The following is a 13,137-nucleotide window of genomic DNA, read 5'->3' as shown; positions in this document are numbered from 1 at the left end:
GCCAGCTCTCAGCACCCCCTCGCTCCCCTCGGTGGGGGCAGCGTCCTTTCAGGAGTCAGACCCCGTCCTGGACCAGACAGGGTTTGAAGGGCAGAGCCCCCGGCCCGGTGAGCCAGGGCTGAGAGGGAGGGGGTAACAGGATCCCAGGGCCCCCGCCCGCCCGCCCTCCCTGCCCCGCCACCATGAATCAGCAGCTCAGCGGCCGGGCCCAGCCAGAGCAGCTTTACACCTGGGGTGCCTGTCTGCGGGGGATGCTGAGCCCTCAGGACCTGGAGAGTCAGTGTGGGCGGCCTGGGGCCCCTGAGCCACCTCCACCTGCACCCCGTGCCCCTCATCTCCTGTCTCCTCCAGGAAGCCCCGACTCCCTGCGGTGGGGCCCAGGGGTCCAGCGGGGTTCTCATTCAGACCAGACCCCCAGGTGAGGCATGCCCGGTTCTGCAGCCACCCCTCCCCCCACCCCACCCACAGGTCTGGGCACCACTTGGTCTCCAGGGGGTCCCCGGGACCTGAAGCCCAGAGACACACTGCCCAGGCCCCTGGAGGTTCAACTCCCAGCTGGTCCCCAGCCCCAAGGCCCAGAGCAAGGGCACACAAAGTCCGCCCTGGAGACACCCTGCCTGACCCCCACACTGGGGACCAGGCCCACCCCCACCTGAGCTACAGTAGCTCCGTTGTGGCCAGGGAGCTGAAGCGACCCTCACCCCTTAACCAGGAAGGAAAGCTACCTCCCCCACTCCACCCGGCCCCGGGCAAGGGCCGGCCTTTGCTCCCAGACACCCCTCAACTCTCCCCCAGCGGCTTCCCTGACCGCTGAGGGAGGGGCAGGTCTTGATCTGGACCAGATGCAGGGTCCATCCGGGGGAGGCATGATGCCCACCCTCCCCCCACACCCAGAGCCCATTGGCCTGAGCGGAGCAGGGAGGGTACTGCCCACAGAAAGCTGCTTGTCAGACCGGAGACCCAAGGGATCTGGCCAGTGCAGGGATCGGGTAGGGCCACGCGGCTGGGGGTGTGATGCAGGGAAACCCAGCCGCCGCCTCCGGGCAGCAGGCCATGGGGCAGCACCTGGAGCCTGGGACACACGCTGAGCGAGAAGAAACCTTTTTTACAATTATTTATTTTTTATTGATTTCAGAGAGGAAAGGAGGAGAGAAAGAGAGAAACATCAATGAAGAGAGAATCATCGATCAGCTGCCTCCTGCACGCCCCCTACTGGGGACTGAGCCCGCAATCCAGGCATGTGCCCCCAACTGGAATCGAACCCGGGACCCCTTAGTCCACAGGCTGATGCTCTATCCACTGAGCCACACCAGACAGAGTGAAGAAATGGTCTTTATTGAGACACCAGGTGCAGGCACTTGACCCTTAGCCCTCCCTGGGTCCCTCGAGGTAGGAGGCCACTGTCTGGCACCTGACACCACCGCTGGACAGAGAAGACTCACGCCTCCTCCACATCTGGAGCAGGTGCCTGTGCCAGAGGTTACGAAGTCAGCTCCGTTCTGGAAGGAGGGAGGGTCAGGGCCGACCCACAGGTCAGAGCGCCCCAGCTCTCGGCAGCAGGGCCAGGGTACAAGTCCAAGTGCGCCTCGATGTGGGCCAGCCCCTTTAGCGTCCCCCAGCCCCCACTGTGCCCTCAGGCTTCAGAAGCCCAAGGAGAGCGCCATGGCTTTTGCTCACGTGGCTGTCCCTTGCCCACCTGAGCCCCCTCGCCTGGTGCACGGCAGGATCTCAGCACCCCTCAATGACAGCAGGCGCTGGGGGAGGCAGGGGAGGCAGATACAGCCACCCCGACGTGGGCCTCCTGCTCGTACCGACTCTGGCCCTTGGGTGCCCCTAGATTCACACATGCCTTCCCATGTAAATGCCAGGAACACGCACCAGGGCACATGTGCCACACAACACGTGGCTCCAGGCGGTCTGATGTGACACTTGGTGGCTGTCCCTGCCCTGCCACCCCCCAGGGGAGACCCTTCCAGCTCTCAGGCCTTTGGGTCTCAGCATTTCCCAGGGTAGCCCTGCCACTTCCGGGCTGAGCAGCATAGACCACGGAGTCCCTGCCCTTTGCGTCTCCAGGGGGCCCTGGTCCCGATGCACCACCCCCCAGAGACAGCCCCCTGGGAGTGAGATCTGGGGACAGACACTCCCCAGGGAACCCCTCAGGCATTCAGGTCTCCACAGTGAGTCCCAAGGGAGACAGACCCTGGTTGCTGGGATGTGGTAGGAGGACCCAGGAAGTCGAGGACACTCTGTCCCGGCTCCTACGCCCACGGCTTGCACACGTTCATGCATTCATATGTGTGCGCAGACTCCCACAGGAGCGGCATGCAGGCCAGGGGTCCCAGGCCAGGGGTCATGTGGTGGGAGGCAACCCCGGTGGGAACCCGGCGGGCTGCGGAACCGGAACCGGGGTGGGCAGGCTCGGGCCCTCCTTGAGTTCCAGAGTGGCTCACTGCTCAACGTCCAGGCTGCCCGGAGGCTGCGGTGGCCCTGGGGGCTTGAAGCTGAGGACTTCCTGGTAGGTGAGCTCTGAGGAGGGAGGGGAAGGTGAGCCCCTGCTGCCACCAGCCCAGGCCCCCCACCATCTGAGGGCAGCCTCGGCCCGCGGCCCGTCCAGAGCCTGCCCTGTGCTGCCTCCTGCTCTGCTGGGTGTGCCAACCCATCTCTAACCGCCCCCCGGAGTTGGGGGGGGGGCTGCTGTCCCCCTCCCAGACCACCCCGAGGATGAGTTGGGGCCCTTCCTGCAGCAAACAGGCAGGGCCCGGCCTCCAGGGAAGGCAGCCCTCGCCCCCCCCCCCCCCCCATTTCCCTCCAACCGCCCAGGCCCACCCTTCCACTCCTCCAAGGTGCGCTCCTTAGCCTCCACGCTCTCGTCATAGGGCTCGGCCTCGGGCTCGTCCTCGGGGTCGTGGTACTGGCTGAGGTAGGCGTGGGCCAGGGCCTCGGCCGCACTGAGCCTCTGGTCGCTGTCCAGCACCAGCATCCTTCCCAGGAGGTCCACGGCTGCCGAGCGGCCAGGGAAGGAGGGGGGTGGAGGTCAGCTCCGCATCCAGGGCCAGACGTGGCGCCCACCCGGGACCCGGGGCCCGTCCTCACCCAGGGGGTTGGCGCCATGGAAGATGCTCCTGAGGTCCTTCCGGGGCATGGGAGGCAGGGACTGGATGTACGTCCGGGCCTGCGGGCACATGGGAAGGACCTGAGGGGGCGGCACCCCCCACCTCCCTTGGCCCTGAGCCCCCTTACTCACTCACTCCAACAGGCCAGGGCCTGGGCCTGGGCCTGCCCCTCCTTCCTTGGCCAGGGCACTGCGGTGGGCGCTGCTATTTTGCCCTCACCGTCCCTCGTGCCAGGAATGTCTTCCCCGTTCACCTGCTTCCCCCTGAAGGGGCCCGTGCTCCCCACGCGGCGCTGGTCCAGCCCTCAGGCCCTTCCCCCACAGCACCACGGGCCGGGGCAGCAGAGGACGCCGGGGGCTGGGGACTCACGTGTTCCGAGGATATCTTTGCCAGCACCTCCGGGCTGGGCGTGCCCACCACCTCCATGATGCGCTTCAGCTGGTCAATGTCTGCCCGGCTCAGGAAATGCCCACGGGCCAGGCACGAACCCTTCTCAGGCCCCAGGCCCCAGATCTCGGGGACACTGCCCAGAACCTGCCCTCCTACAGCCCGGGACAGTGAGCCCAGGTGGCACGGCACGGGGGGTAGAGAAGAGGCAAGACTGGCCAGAAAGGGCTGAGCCATCCCCTCAACCTCACCCCCCCAAAAGGAAGGGACCCTGACGCTCAGCCCTCCCCCCCACCTGGGCCAAGGATACAGTCACTTCCCGGGAAGAGGGCTTTTCCTTGGAGCAGCTCGGCCATGATGCAACCCACAGACCAGATGTCCACTGCTGGGGGAGGCGTCTCCATCAGTCTGTCCACCCCAAGTCCTTCCTCTGAGAACTGGGGGACCGCCTGGACTGTGCCAACCGGGGCCCCTCCTCCTCTAGCCAGAACCCTGGGCGGAGGAGGGGTCAGCCGCTCCCACATTGCTCCGCCCCTCTGAAGGTCTGTTTCTGAACGATGGCCCCAGGCCTTGGGTCCCCAAGATGGGAGCTCCCAACGTCCTTGGCTTTGTCTCTCCCCCCCCCCCGCAACCCCCACCCCCGCCCCAGGCCCTGGCATGGGGTCTGCCTGGCCACCCCACAGGGCTGACGTCACCTGTCTGATTGTAGTGCATCCAGTTGAGCATGATCTCAGGGGCCCGGTACCAGCGCGTGGCCACGTAGCCCGTCATCTCCTCGTCTGCCTGGCGCGCCAGCCCGAAGTCCAGGATCTAGAGCGGGCCCCCGGGCGGTCAGCGCCCCTCCACCCCCGGCAACCCCTCCTCCATGCCCCACCGCCCCCTACGCCCGGGCCCCTCCCCAGCTCGCACCCTGAGCTCGCAGTCCTCGTTCACCGCCAGGTTGCTGGGCTTCAGGTCCTGCGTGCAGGGTTAGGGTTAGCGGGCTGAGCGCAGGAGGAGCGGAGCGGGCGGCCCTGCAGAGCCACCTACCCGGTGGATGATCCCGGCCGAGTGGATGTACTGCGAGGGGGGGAGAACGGAGGTCAGGTTCCCGCCGACCCCGCGGGCACGCCCCGCCCCGCGCAGCCCGGGCCCCGCCCACCCCAGGCCCCGCCCACCCAACGGGCACGCCCCGCCCCGCGCAGCCCGAGCCCCGCCCACCGACCCCGCCCACCGACCCCGCCCACCTTCAGCCCGCGCAGCAGCTGGTACACGAGGAACTGCACGTGCTCGTCGCTCAGCGCCTGGCACTTGACGATGTTGTTGAGGTCGGCGCCCATCAGCGTGGTCACCAGGTACCTGGGCGTGGTCGCCAGGTGTCAGGACGGGCCTGCCGCCCCCTCCCCGCCGCGCGCCCCGGCGCCGCTTACACTTCGCTGAAGTCCTCGATGGACGTGGCCGGAGTGAAGACGTCCAGCAGCCCGATGACCTGGGGAGGGGTCAGCGTGGGGGTCCGGCCCAGCCCGCGAGGCCCGCACCCCCCGGGAGCCCGCGCTCACGTTCTCGTGCTTCAGGTGCTGGAGCAGCCGCAGCTCCCGGTAGGTCCTCCGCGCGTGGACCAGCGACTGGAAGGGGCGCGACAGCTTCTTCACCGCCACCTTCTGGCGGAGACGCGCGTCGTAGGCCGAGCTGCGGGGCGGCGGAGGGGGCGGTGGCCGGGACCTGGGGGCGCCCGCCCCAGGGCGGTCTGGGCGGAGGGCGGCCGCGCACAGAGGCCCCACCGCCTCTCCTCCGCGGCCCCCCCTGCGCTCCCACGGGCATTTGCCCCGGGGAACCCCTCGGGGGGCCGGCCGCCATCCAGGGTCCCCAGGGCCTCCGGTCCTGCTCCCTCCTCAAGGAGCAGCTCGCCCTCCCCCCCACTTTGCCTTCCCCCCAGCCTTCCAACCGGAGAGTCCGCCTGGGGGCCCAGGGCCTCAGGACCCCGATCGTTTGCCCCCTCACCCCAAACCCAGAGCGAGGCCTGGGAGCGGCTCCAGGGCCCGGATGGAAATCACGCACCAGGTGAGCAGCCTCGCTGTTCACACAGCAAAGGGCCCCCCACCCCCCTCCGTGAGTCCAGGAGGGCCCAGAGCCGCCTCCAAGGCCTCTGGACATTCAAACATGGCGGGGAACTGGCTCATCTGCAGCAGTGAGGAGCCAGGCAGAGGGAATGCCCAGCGGAGCGTGGTGTCTGCATCCCCCTTGCCCAGCCCCAACCCCAGAGGTCAAGACCCTCCACCCCCACCCCCACCCCCACCCCCGCTCTTCACTGGGGACTCAACAGCCACTGGCATCGTCCTTAGGCCCAAACCTCAGCTCCGGTCCAGTCACACACACACCTGCCCCGCCTCCCCAGCATGCCTCTAGCGGATGCTCCTCCCTCCTCCCTCCCTCCCACTCCATCTCCCGTGTCTGGGATCTGGCTTCCCTGAGAGGGAATGGAATCCACACAGTGTTCGGAGCCGCTCCTTTGAGACAAGGGGTCCCTGCTCCCGGGCCCAGGTAGTGGTGGCGGAAAGCCAGGTAGGAGCCTGGGGCACCCATGCCCCTCTCCCTAGCCCGTCACCTGCAGGGGGAGGTCCAAGTCATTCCTCAGTTGGGAGTATGGGGGTGGCCCCGCCCACCAGGTCGGGCAGCAGATCGTTTTGCCTAATTGTGTCTGTGCCGCCAAGTGACCGGGGACTGGCCCTGAGTGGGCAGCTTCACCAGGTGAAGGTGGGAGCCCACGAGAGGGGCCCTCACCTGCCCGGCGCGTCGGGCTGAGTGCAGCGGAGAGAGACCTGGGTGGCCCTCGGAAGCGCGATGCTCACTGGGAACTCCCAGGCGGCAATCCAGGGCGGGATGCGCTTCCAGCAAGGCTCTATCAGACCCCTGGCCTCCCCGCAGCCCCCAACACCTGCCCCGACCCCCTTCTTGCCCCCGGGCATCTTAGAGATGACGAGAGAGGCCTGTGGTAGAACGGCCGGCCTGAGGTTCCTGCCTGCCTCAAGCCGCTGCCCCAGGCTCCAACACTGGGTCTGAGGCCTGGCTCACTCCTACCTTCCAGCCAGAGCCTCGAGCAATGACATTTGTGCCCCCCCCCCCCCCAGCCGCTGCCCCAGGCTCCAACACTGGGTCTGAGGCCTGGCTCTCTCCTAACTTCCAGCCAGAGCCTCGAGCAATGACATTTGTGCCCCACCCCCCACCCCCGCCCCAGGGCCGATTCACCCCCACCTCCAGGACCCCTGCAGTGGACAGCAGCCACCTGGCTCTGGCCTCGGTAAGGAACCCACCCGGTGCTGGGGGGGGGGGGGGCACCTATCACATCCACACCGTCAGCCTCACCCTCAGCATTGCAACCCACACCAGGACTTCCCGCAGCCGCCTCGCCCCGGGGCCTCTGGCCTCCCCACCCCCCGGGGGACAGGCCTGGGGAATCTGACCCTCCTTCCCCTTCCAGATCCAGTCCTCTGTCTGGGCCCCAGGGCCTAGCTGCAGGGCTGTGGTCTGAGCTCTCTTGTTTGGGGCAAAAAAGGGGTGGAGTGGGGTAGAACCCCCTAGGAATTGTAGGGGTCATGGTAGGCACCTTTGCTTAGGGTTAAGCCCCACCAGAAGTCCGAGACCCCTTGCAAAGTGGGGGTGGGGGGGGCACAGGACCCCCAGGGCCACCCTAGGGGGAGGGGTTGCCCTCTCTCCCGAGCTGGGCTTTTCTTGTTCAAACAAAAGTACCCAACGGAGGGCGGGGGCCTCTGCCAGACCCTGGGGCTGCCTGACCCTGAGCCAGGGGCACCCCAGACGCTGCTCCGACATTTGGGGGCCCGGGAGACCCGCCCTCTCGCCGGCTGTGACGCCGCAGGCTTCAGGCCCGGTGGGGGCAGTCGGGTGACCCTTCTCCCCGCCCGGGAGCGGGGTCTGGGAGGAAACTTTCCCCCATTCATTCCCACAGATCCTCGCAGTGCCCGGGGCGGTGCAGGGCGAGGTCCCACCCCACGCCCGGAATCCGGGCCGGGCAGGTAGAGGGCGCGCGCAGTCCCGCCCCACCCCCCGCCCGCTCCCCCGCCCCGCCCCTACCAGACGGAGCCGTAGGCGCCCGAGCCCACCGGGCGCAGCCCCTGCAGCCGCTGCGGCACCTCCCACACCGTCTTGTTCAGCTCCTGCCGGTAGAAGCCGGCGCGAGGGCCGGACATGTCCTCCCGCGGCCCCCGCCGCGCCGGAGCGCACGGAGCGCTGTGCGCGGGGCGGGGCCGGCGAGGGGGTTCCCGGGGACGAGGCGGCTTCCAGGCGCGGCGGAGCAGAAACCGGCCCTCCTGGTACCTCCCGGGGCGGTCCCGGGGAGGATGGGCTTTGCCGGGGGAAGAGGGAGCCCGGTCCGACTGACAGCCCCTCCCGCTTCTACCTCCAGGGGCCCGCGCACCTCCCCAGCTATGCGCCCACGTTCCGTCCCCGCCCGGGCGCCACAGATGTAGGCCCAGGCCGCCACCGCCTTTCTCAGGACTTGGCTCCCCGCACCCTTCCCGCTGGCACCTCCCCTCGCCCCACCTCCCGTCCCGCACCCCTCCCCCAGCTGCTCCCTCGAAATCAAAGATGCCTGGGCGAGCCGTCATCCACACAGGAACGACCACCTAACACGTCTAGACGCTGCGCTGGGCAGGGCGCCCGCGGCGGTGGGCAGATGGCGTGGCGCCTTGGGTCCTGGGCCAGCCGGGCCCTCCCTGCGGAGGCCGCTCTGGGCGCGGTGGGGTGGCTGCCTCCTGGCAGACCTTGCCCGCTCGCCTCCGGGGAAACTGTGATCCCCGGGCCAGGCCTTGGGTTTTGTCAGGACCAGGGACAGCGGCGGCACCAGGGGCCTGGGGTGTTGTGCCCATAAGAAGCTTTCCCTTCACTGGATAGAGCGTCGGCCTGCGGACTGAGGCGTCCCAGGTTCGATTCTAGTCAAGGGCCCAGGCCCAGGCTGGGGACTTGGTCCCGGGTAGGGGGCGTGCAGAAGGCAGCCGATCAATGATTCTCTCTCAACACTGATGTTTCTCTCTCTGCCTCTCCCTTCCTCTCTGAAATCAATAGAAAAAAAAATTTTTTTTTAAAAGCTTTCCCCGAATGAGTCTTCTTCGGTGCCTGGTACCTTCCTTCTTTTTGAAACAACCACCCCCGCCGTCACCTCTTCCAGGAAGCCCACCCTGACTTGCCTGGGTACCGAGGAGTTCCCAGGGGCTGCGAACACCTCCTGAACCGTGCTTTGCTCTCGCGGTTTAGTTCCCACTTGCTGCTCCATCAGGTGTTCCCTGGGCCAGCAGGCGGGCGCCCCCATCTACCCAGCGCCCACTGGTGAAGATAAGTGCCTCCTAATGCCCGCCCTGGGGCAGCGGATAGTGGCTGCCCACCCCCCCCCCCCCCCCTCCAGGAAAGCGGGAAATTAGGCTCTTGGGTTGCCCAAGATTCTGGTTTTATTTAAAAATCCTTCTTTAATGATTTCAGAGAGGAAATGAGGGAGAGAGAGAGAGAAACATCAATAACAAGAGAGAATCATAGATCGGCTCGGCTGCCTCCTGCATGCCCCCTACTGGGGACCGATCCCAAAACCTGGCTTGAAGCTCAACCACTGAGCCACGGCGGCCCGGCCCAAAGTTCTGTTTTTTCGAAACAAGTTAAAACCTGAGTTTTTGTCCTAACCGGTGTGGCTCAGTGGATAGAACGTCGGCCTGCGGACTCAAGGGTCCCGGGTTCGATTCCGGTCAAGGGCATGTACCTTGGTTGCGGGCACATCCCCGGTGGGGGGTGTGCAGGAGGCAGCTGATCGATGTTTCTCTCCCATCGATGTTTCTAAGTCTCTATCCTCTCCCTTCCTCTCTGTAAAAAAACCAATAAAATGTTTTTTTAATAAAAAAAACCTGAGTTTTTATGGAAATAACTGATTTTTAAATATTGACAACCAAACGAAAATAAAGCATAGAACGCAGTACCAGGCAGACGGACACTCTGCTTAGAGAACCCGACCCGGGAAGCGGGCTGAGTCCCAGCGCCAAGGCCGTGACCTTGGCCAGTCCCGAGCCCCCCGGAGCCCCCGGCCGCCTGCTTCCCCTCGGGGAGCCGGAGCCCCGCCCCTGGCCGCCCGCTGGGGCGCCTTCCCCGGCAGCTGAGGTTTTGTGCGGAGCTAATGAGGCTTCAGCCGAGGCCGGGGGCGGGGCGGGAGTGGAGCCCGGGCTGTGGGAACCGGCCGCCTTTGTCTGCGCCGCCCCGCGCGCCAGGGCGCGTTCCCATGGCGACCGGCCCCGCCCCTGCGCAGGTGTCGGGTAACCCCGTGCTCTCCCCGGGGGTGGGGTGCCCGCCCGGAATCCCACGGGTGGGCGGTCAGGGCTGACGCGCGTGGAGTGGAGACCTTCCTCCATTCAGCAAACCTGCCCTGGGCTCACCTCCACCCCCATCCCCGGCGGACAGGTCCCCCACGCTGCCTTCTGGGAGGATCTGGGTTCCAACAGGGCAGGGGAGTGACCGCGGAGTTTGGGGAGAACCCCCTGGAGAGGTGACGCCAGGCAGTCCTGGCTTTTGGGGCTGAGCTTGACTTCAGGAACAGAAAGGCCGTGGCCATGGTGGAGGGCTGGGCAGGCTGGGGGGGGGGGGGGGCATGATCAGATTAAAACATTTTTTAATTGATTTCAGAGAAGAAGGGAAAGAGAGAAACATCAATGATGAGAGAGCATCAATGATCAGCCGCCTCCGGCACGCACGCCCCTGCTGGGGATGGAGCCTGCAACCAGGGCATGTGCCCTGACCGGGAATGGAACCCTGACCTCCGGGTTCATAGGTCGACACTCGACCACTGAGCCATGCCGCCGGGCAGATTTCCGTTTTGTTCTCAGGGAGCTCGGCTGGACATGGTCAGTGTCATCAGGCCACCAGGTCCAGGCTGCCCTGTCCAGGTGGGATGGCTGAGTGGCGTGGGGCAGGGGCAGCAGCCAGAAGTGGTAGGATCACGGCGTGAGGGTGGGCCTGAGCCCTGGCCTCCCTCCGCCCTCAGCGTGAATCGCTGTCACCCCTGAACGTGGAGCCAGCCCTTCTCTCCACGCCCTCTGCCCCCGTCCACTGGCCCAGGTCACCCCCTTTCCAGTCCCAGCCAGTCTGCGTGCACTTCCCCCTGAGGTCACAGTGAACTTCCTAAAATGCTCATCAGTCTGTGTCAGGGGTGGGGTTCATGGTTTTTCTTGCTTTTTAAAAAATATTATTTTTTAAATTGATTTTACAGAGGAAGGGAGAGGGACAGAGAATTAGAAACATCAATGAAACATGGATCAGCTGCTGCCTCCTGCACGCCCCCTACTAGGGCTTGAGCCCGAAACCAAGGTACATGCCCTTGATCAGAACCGAACCTGGGACCCTTCAGTCCGAAGGCTGATGCTCTATCCACTGAGCAAAACTGGTTGGGGGGGGGGAGGGTTCATGCTCTTAATAAGCAAGCGGGGTGTAGCCTGCCACTTGGGAGGAAAGCTCGAGGTTGCTGGTGGACCCACCCTGGAGACACCCTGACCACTCATGGCCGGCCTGCCCACCCCGTTCATCCCAACACTGTCTCTACCCTTCACCACCCCCGACAGGACAGGGATCCCTCCTCTCTCCAAGAGGGTAGTCCTTCCCCTGACTCCAAGCTTCAGAGCTGAGGAGGGAGGGACTCCCACTGACTTCCCCATCTTTTGTTGCTGTTAATCCTCACCCGAGGATATTTTCCCACTGATTTTTAGAGAGAGTGGAAGGGAGAGGGAGAGACAGAGAAACATCGAGGTGGGAGACACTTGGTTGGTTGCCTCCTGCACGCACCTCAACCTGGGCTAGTGATAGAGAGCCTGTAACTGAGGTACATACTCCTGACCAGAATCGAACCCTGGACCCTTAAGTCCCAGGACCGACGCTCTATCCACTGAGCCTAACCAGCTGGGACGCTTCTCAGCATCTTGTCCTGATGTCCTGACCAGCGGGTCCCTGGGAAGGGGTGGCACTCACTTCAGGGGTCCCGGGGGGGTGGAATGTCAGCTGTTTGCCTAGTACCCCTTCCTTGGGGGAGACACCCACCCTTGTTCCAAGTGGTTTATGATTAAGGCCTCACCCACAGAGACTCCCCCGCCCCCACAGAGGGGTGTGCCCATGTGGAGGAGACACAGGCTGGGGCTGCCCACCACCAGCAGCCCTGCTACCCCAGGACAACAGACAGGTGGAGCCTGTAGAGGGCCCCTGGGAAGGCACATGGGCATTCCTTCATTATTGTCAGCTGAACCCAGTGGTGGCGGCAAAGCCACGCCCTGGGAACACGCCTTGCCAAAAGGGCCAGGGTGTTGTCAGCTTGACCTTCATTTCAGCCCGTGGTGTGGGGAAGTGGTTTTGGTATCTAAATCCAGCCTAGTACCGGGAATGCTCAGGGCCTACTCAAGAATGCAAATAATCTCCTTTTGTCTTGACCTTTTGGTGAAACTTCCTGATTTTTGGGGTATAAAATAAACTTGCTGGATTGGCTCTGGGTCACTGTCCCTGTCTCTCCATCAGAAGAGGTGGGTCGTCCCACCCGGCCCCCGCTTTTCTCCTTCTATCTCTGTGTCTGTCTCTTGCTTTTATTTCTCAATCCCCAGCCGCCCCTACTCAGGAACTGGACCCGCTCTCTAGCCGCACTGGACTCGGAAAGAGAGAAATACCTACAGCAGTGATGGCGAACCTATGACACGTGTGTCAGCACTGACACGCGTAGCCATTTCTGATGACACGCGGCCGCATGCCGAGGATGAAACATTTGCTGCTCCTGAGGATGAAACATTTGCGACTAGAGTCTTGGAGTTAGTTTTTTCCTCAAAGTGACACACTACCCGAGTTATGCTCAGTTTTTTGGCGAAGTTTGACACACCAAGCTCAAAAGGTTGCCCATCACTGACCTACAGGAACCTAGACATGTGAGCACCTGGATGCAGCCATATCTGAAGCTGGACCCCTCCGCCTCCTTGTTGTAGAGTCACCAAATCCCCTTTCTGCTTTGCTTGGGTGGTATTTGTGGAGCAGGCCCTGTGTGTCCGGGTTCCTGCAGAGTCCCTCGTGTCCAGGACAGTGTGTGTCGAATCAGGGGCCTGACACACAAGCACACACCTGTGCCTGATGGCTGCGGGGTGACACGTCTCAGCTCTGCATAGGACACGGAGATTCGGAGCAAACCCCGCCCCCATCACCAGATTCCCAGACAACCCCCTTCCTCCGGCAGCAGCCAAGTGCCACTTGCTCTTGGGTACAGGGTCCGTGAGCCCTGCTACGTCCCGCGTCATCCTGGGGCGGCTCAGGGGGCAGAGGGGCCTCCAGGAGGACGACACAGGGGCCTCTATCCCTGAGCCACCCCCGTGTCCAGTGGGGTCTGCATACAGCAGGAGCTTACTAAATGGGCACTGGGTAGACCATGCCTGGGAGGTACCCCGCCTCAGGAAGGAGGAAGCAGGTCCCTGAGAGCTCAGGCTGCCATCACACCTGCCCTGCTCCCACGGCTCCTGGTGGCTCAGCCCAAGAAGGGAGGCAGGGGAACATCATGGCCACCAGGGCTGCCTGGCCAGCCCAATGCCCCCCACTTCCCTGCCTGGTGGGGCTGCCCCCTTGCACCCCTCTGGATCCATAACCCACTCCAGGA

The 13,137-nt window shown here is 64.6% G+C and overlaps 1 protein-coding gene across 2 annotated transcripts; it reads right to left on the bottom strand.

Moving 5' to 3' along the window:
* Nucleotides 1–1,333: 1,333 nt before the first annotated feature.
* MAPK11 (mitogen-activated protein kinase 11) lies at nucleotides 1,334–7,809 on the bottom strand. 2 transcript variants are annotated; one of them, XM_079773846.1, is made up of 12 exons: nucleotides 7,569–7,809; nucleotides 5,039–5,168; nucleotides 4,910–4,968; nucleotides 4,727–4,838; nucleotides 4,530–4,559; nucleotides 4,410–4,457; nucleotides 4,196–4,310; nucleotides 3,811–3,885; nucleotides 3,483–3,562; nucleotides 3,094–3,172; nucleotides 2,827–3,000; nucleotides 1,334–2,526 (listed from the first exon to the last, which is right to left on the bottom strand). In XM_079773846.1, exons 1-12 carry the CDS (start codon nucleotides 7,682–7,684, stop codon nucleotides 2,447–2,449), a joined length of 1,098 nt encoding a protein of 365 aa, XP_079629972.1. In that variant the 5' UTR covers nucleotides 7,685–7,809; the 3' UTR covers nucleotides 1,334–2,446. The 2 variants fall into 2 exon arrangements, with proteins under 2 accessions (XP_079629972.1, XP_079629973.1); XM_079773847.1 differs by having other exon boundaries at nucleotides 3,811–3,882.
* Nucleotides 7,810–13,137: the final 5,328 nt, after the last annotated feature.

The sequence above is a fragment of the Cnephaeus nilssonii genome (assembly GCF_951640355.1).
Source record: "Cnephaeus nilssonii genome assembly, chromosome: 6".
In the NCBI taxonomy this organism is placed as follows: Eukaryota; Metazoa; Chordata; class Mammalia; order Chiroptera; family Vespertilionidae; genus Cnephaeus; species Cnephaeus nilssonii.
This window is presented reverse-complemented; position numbering and strand designations above follow the sequence as displayed.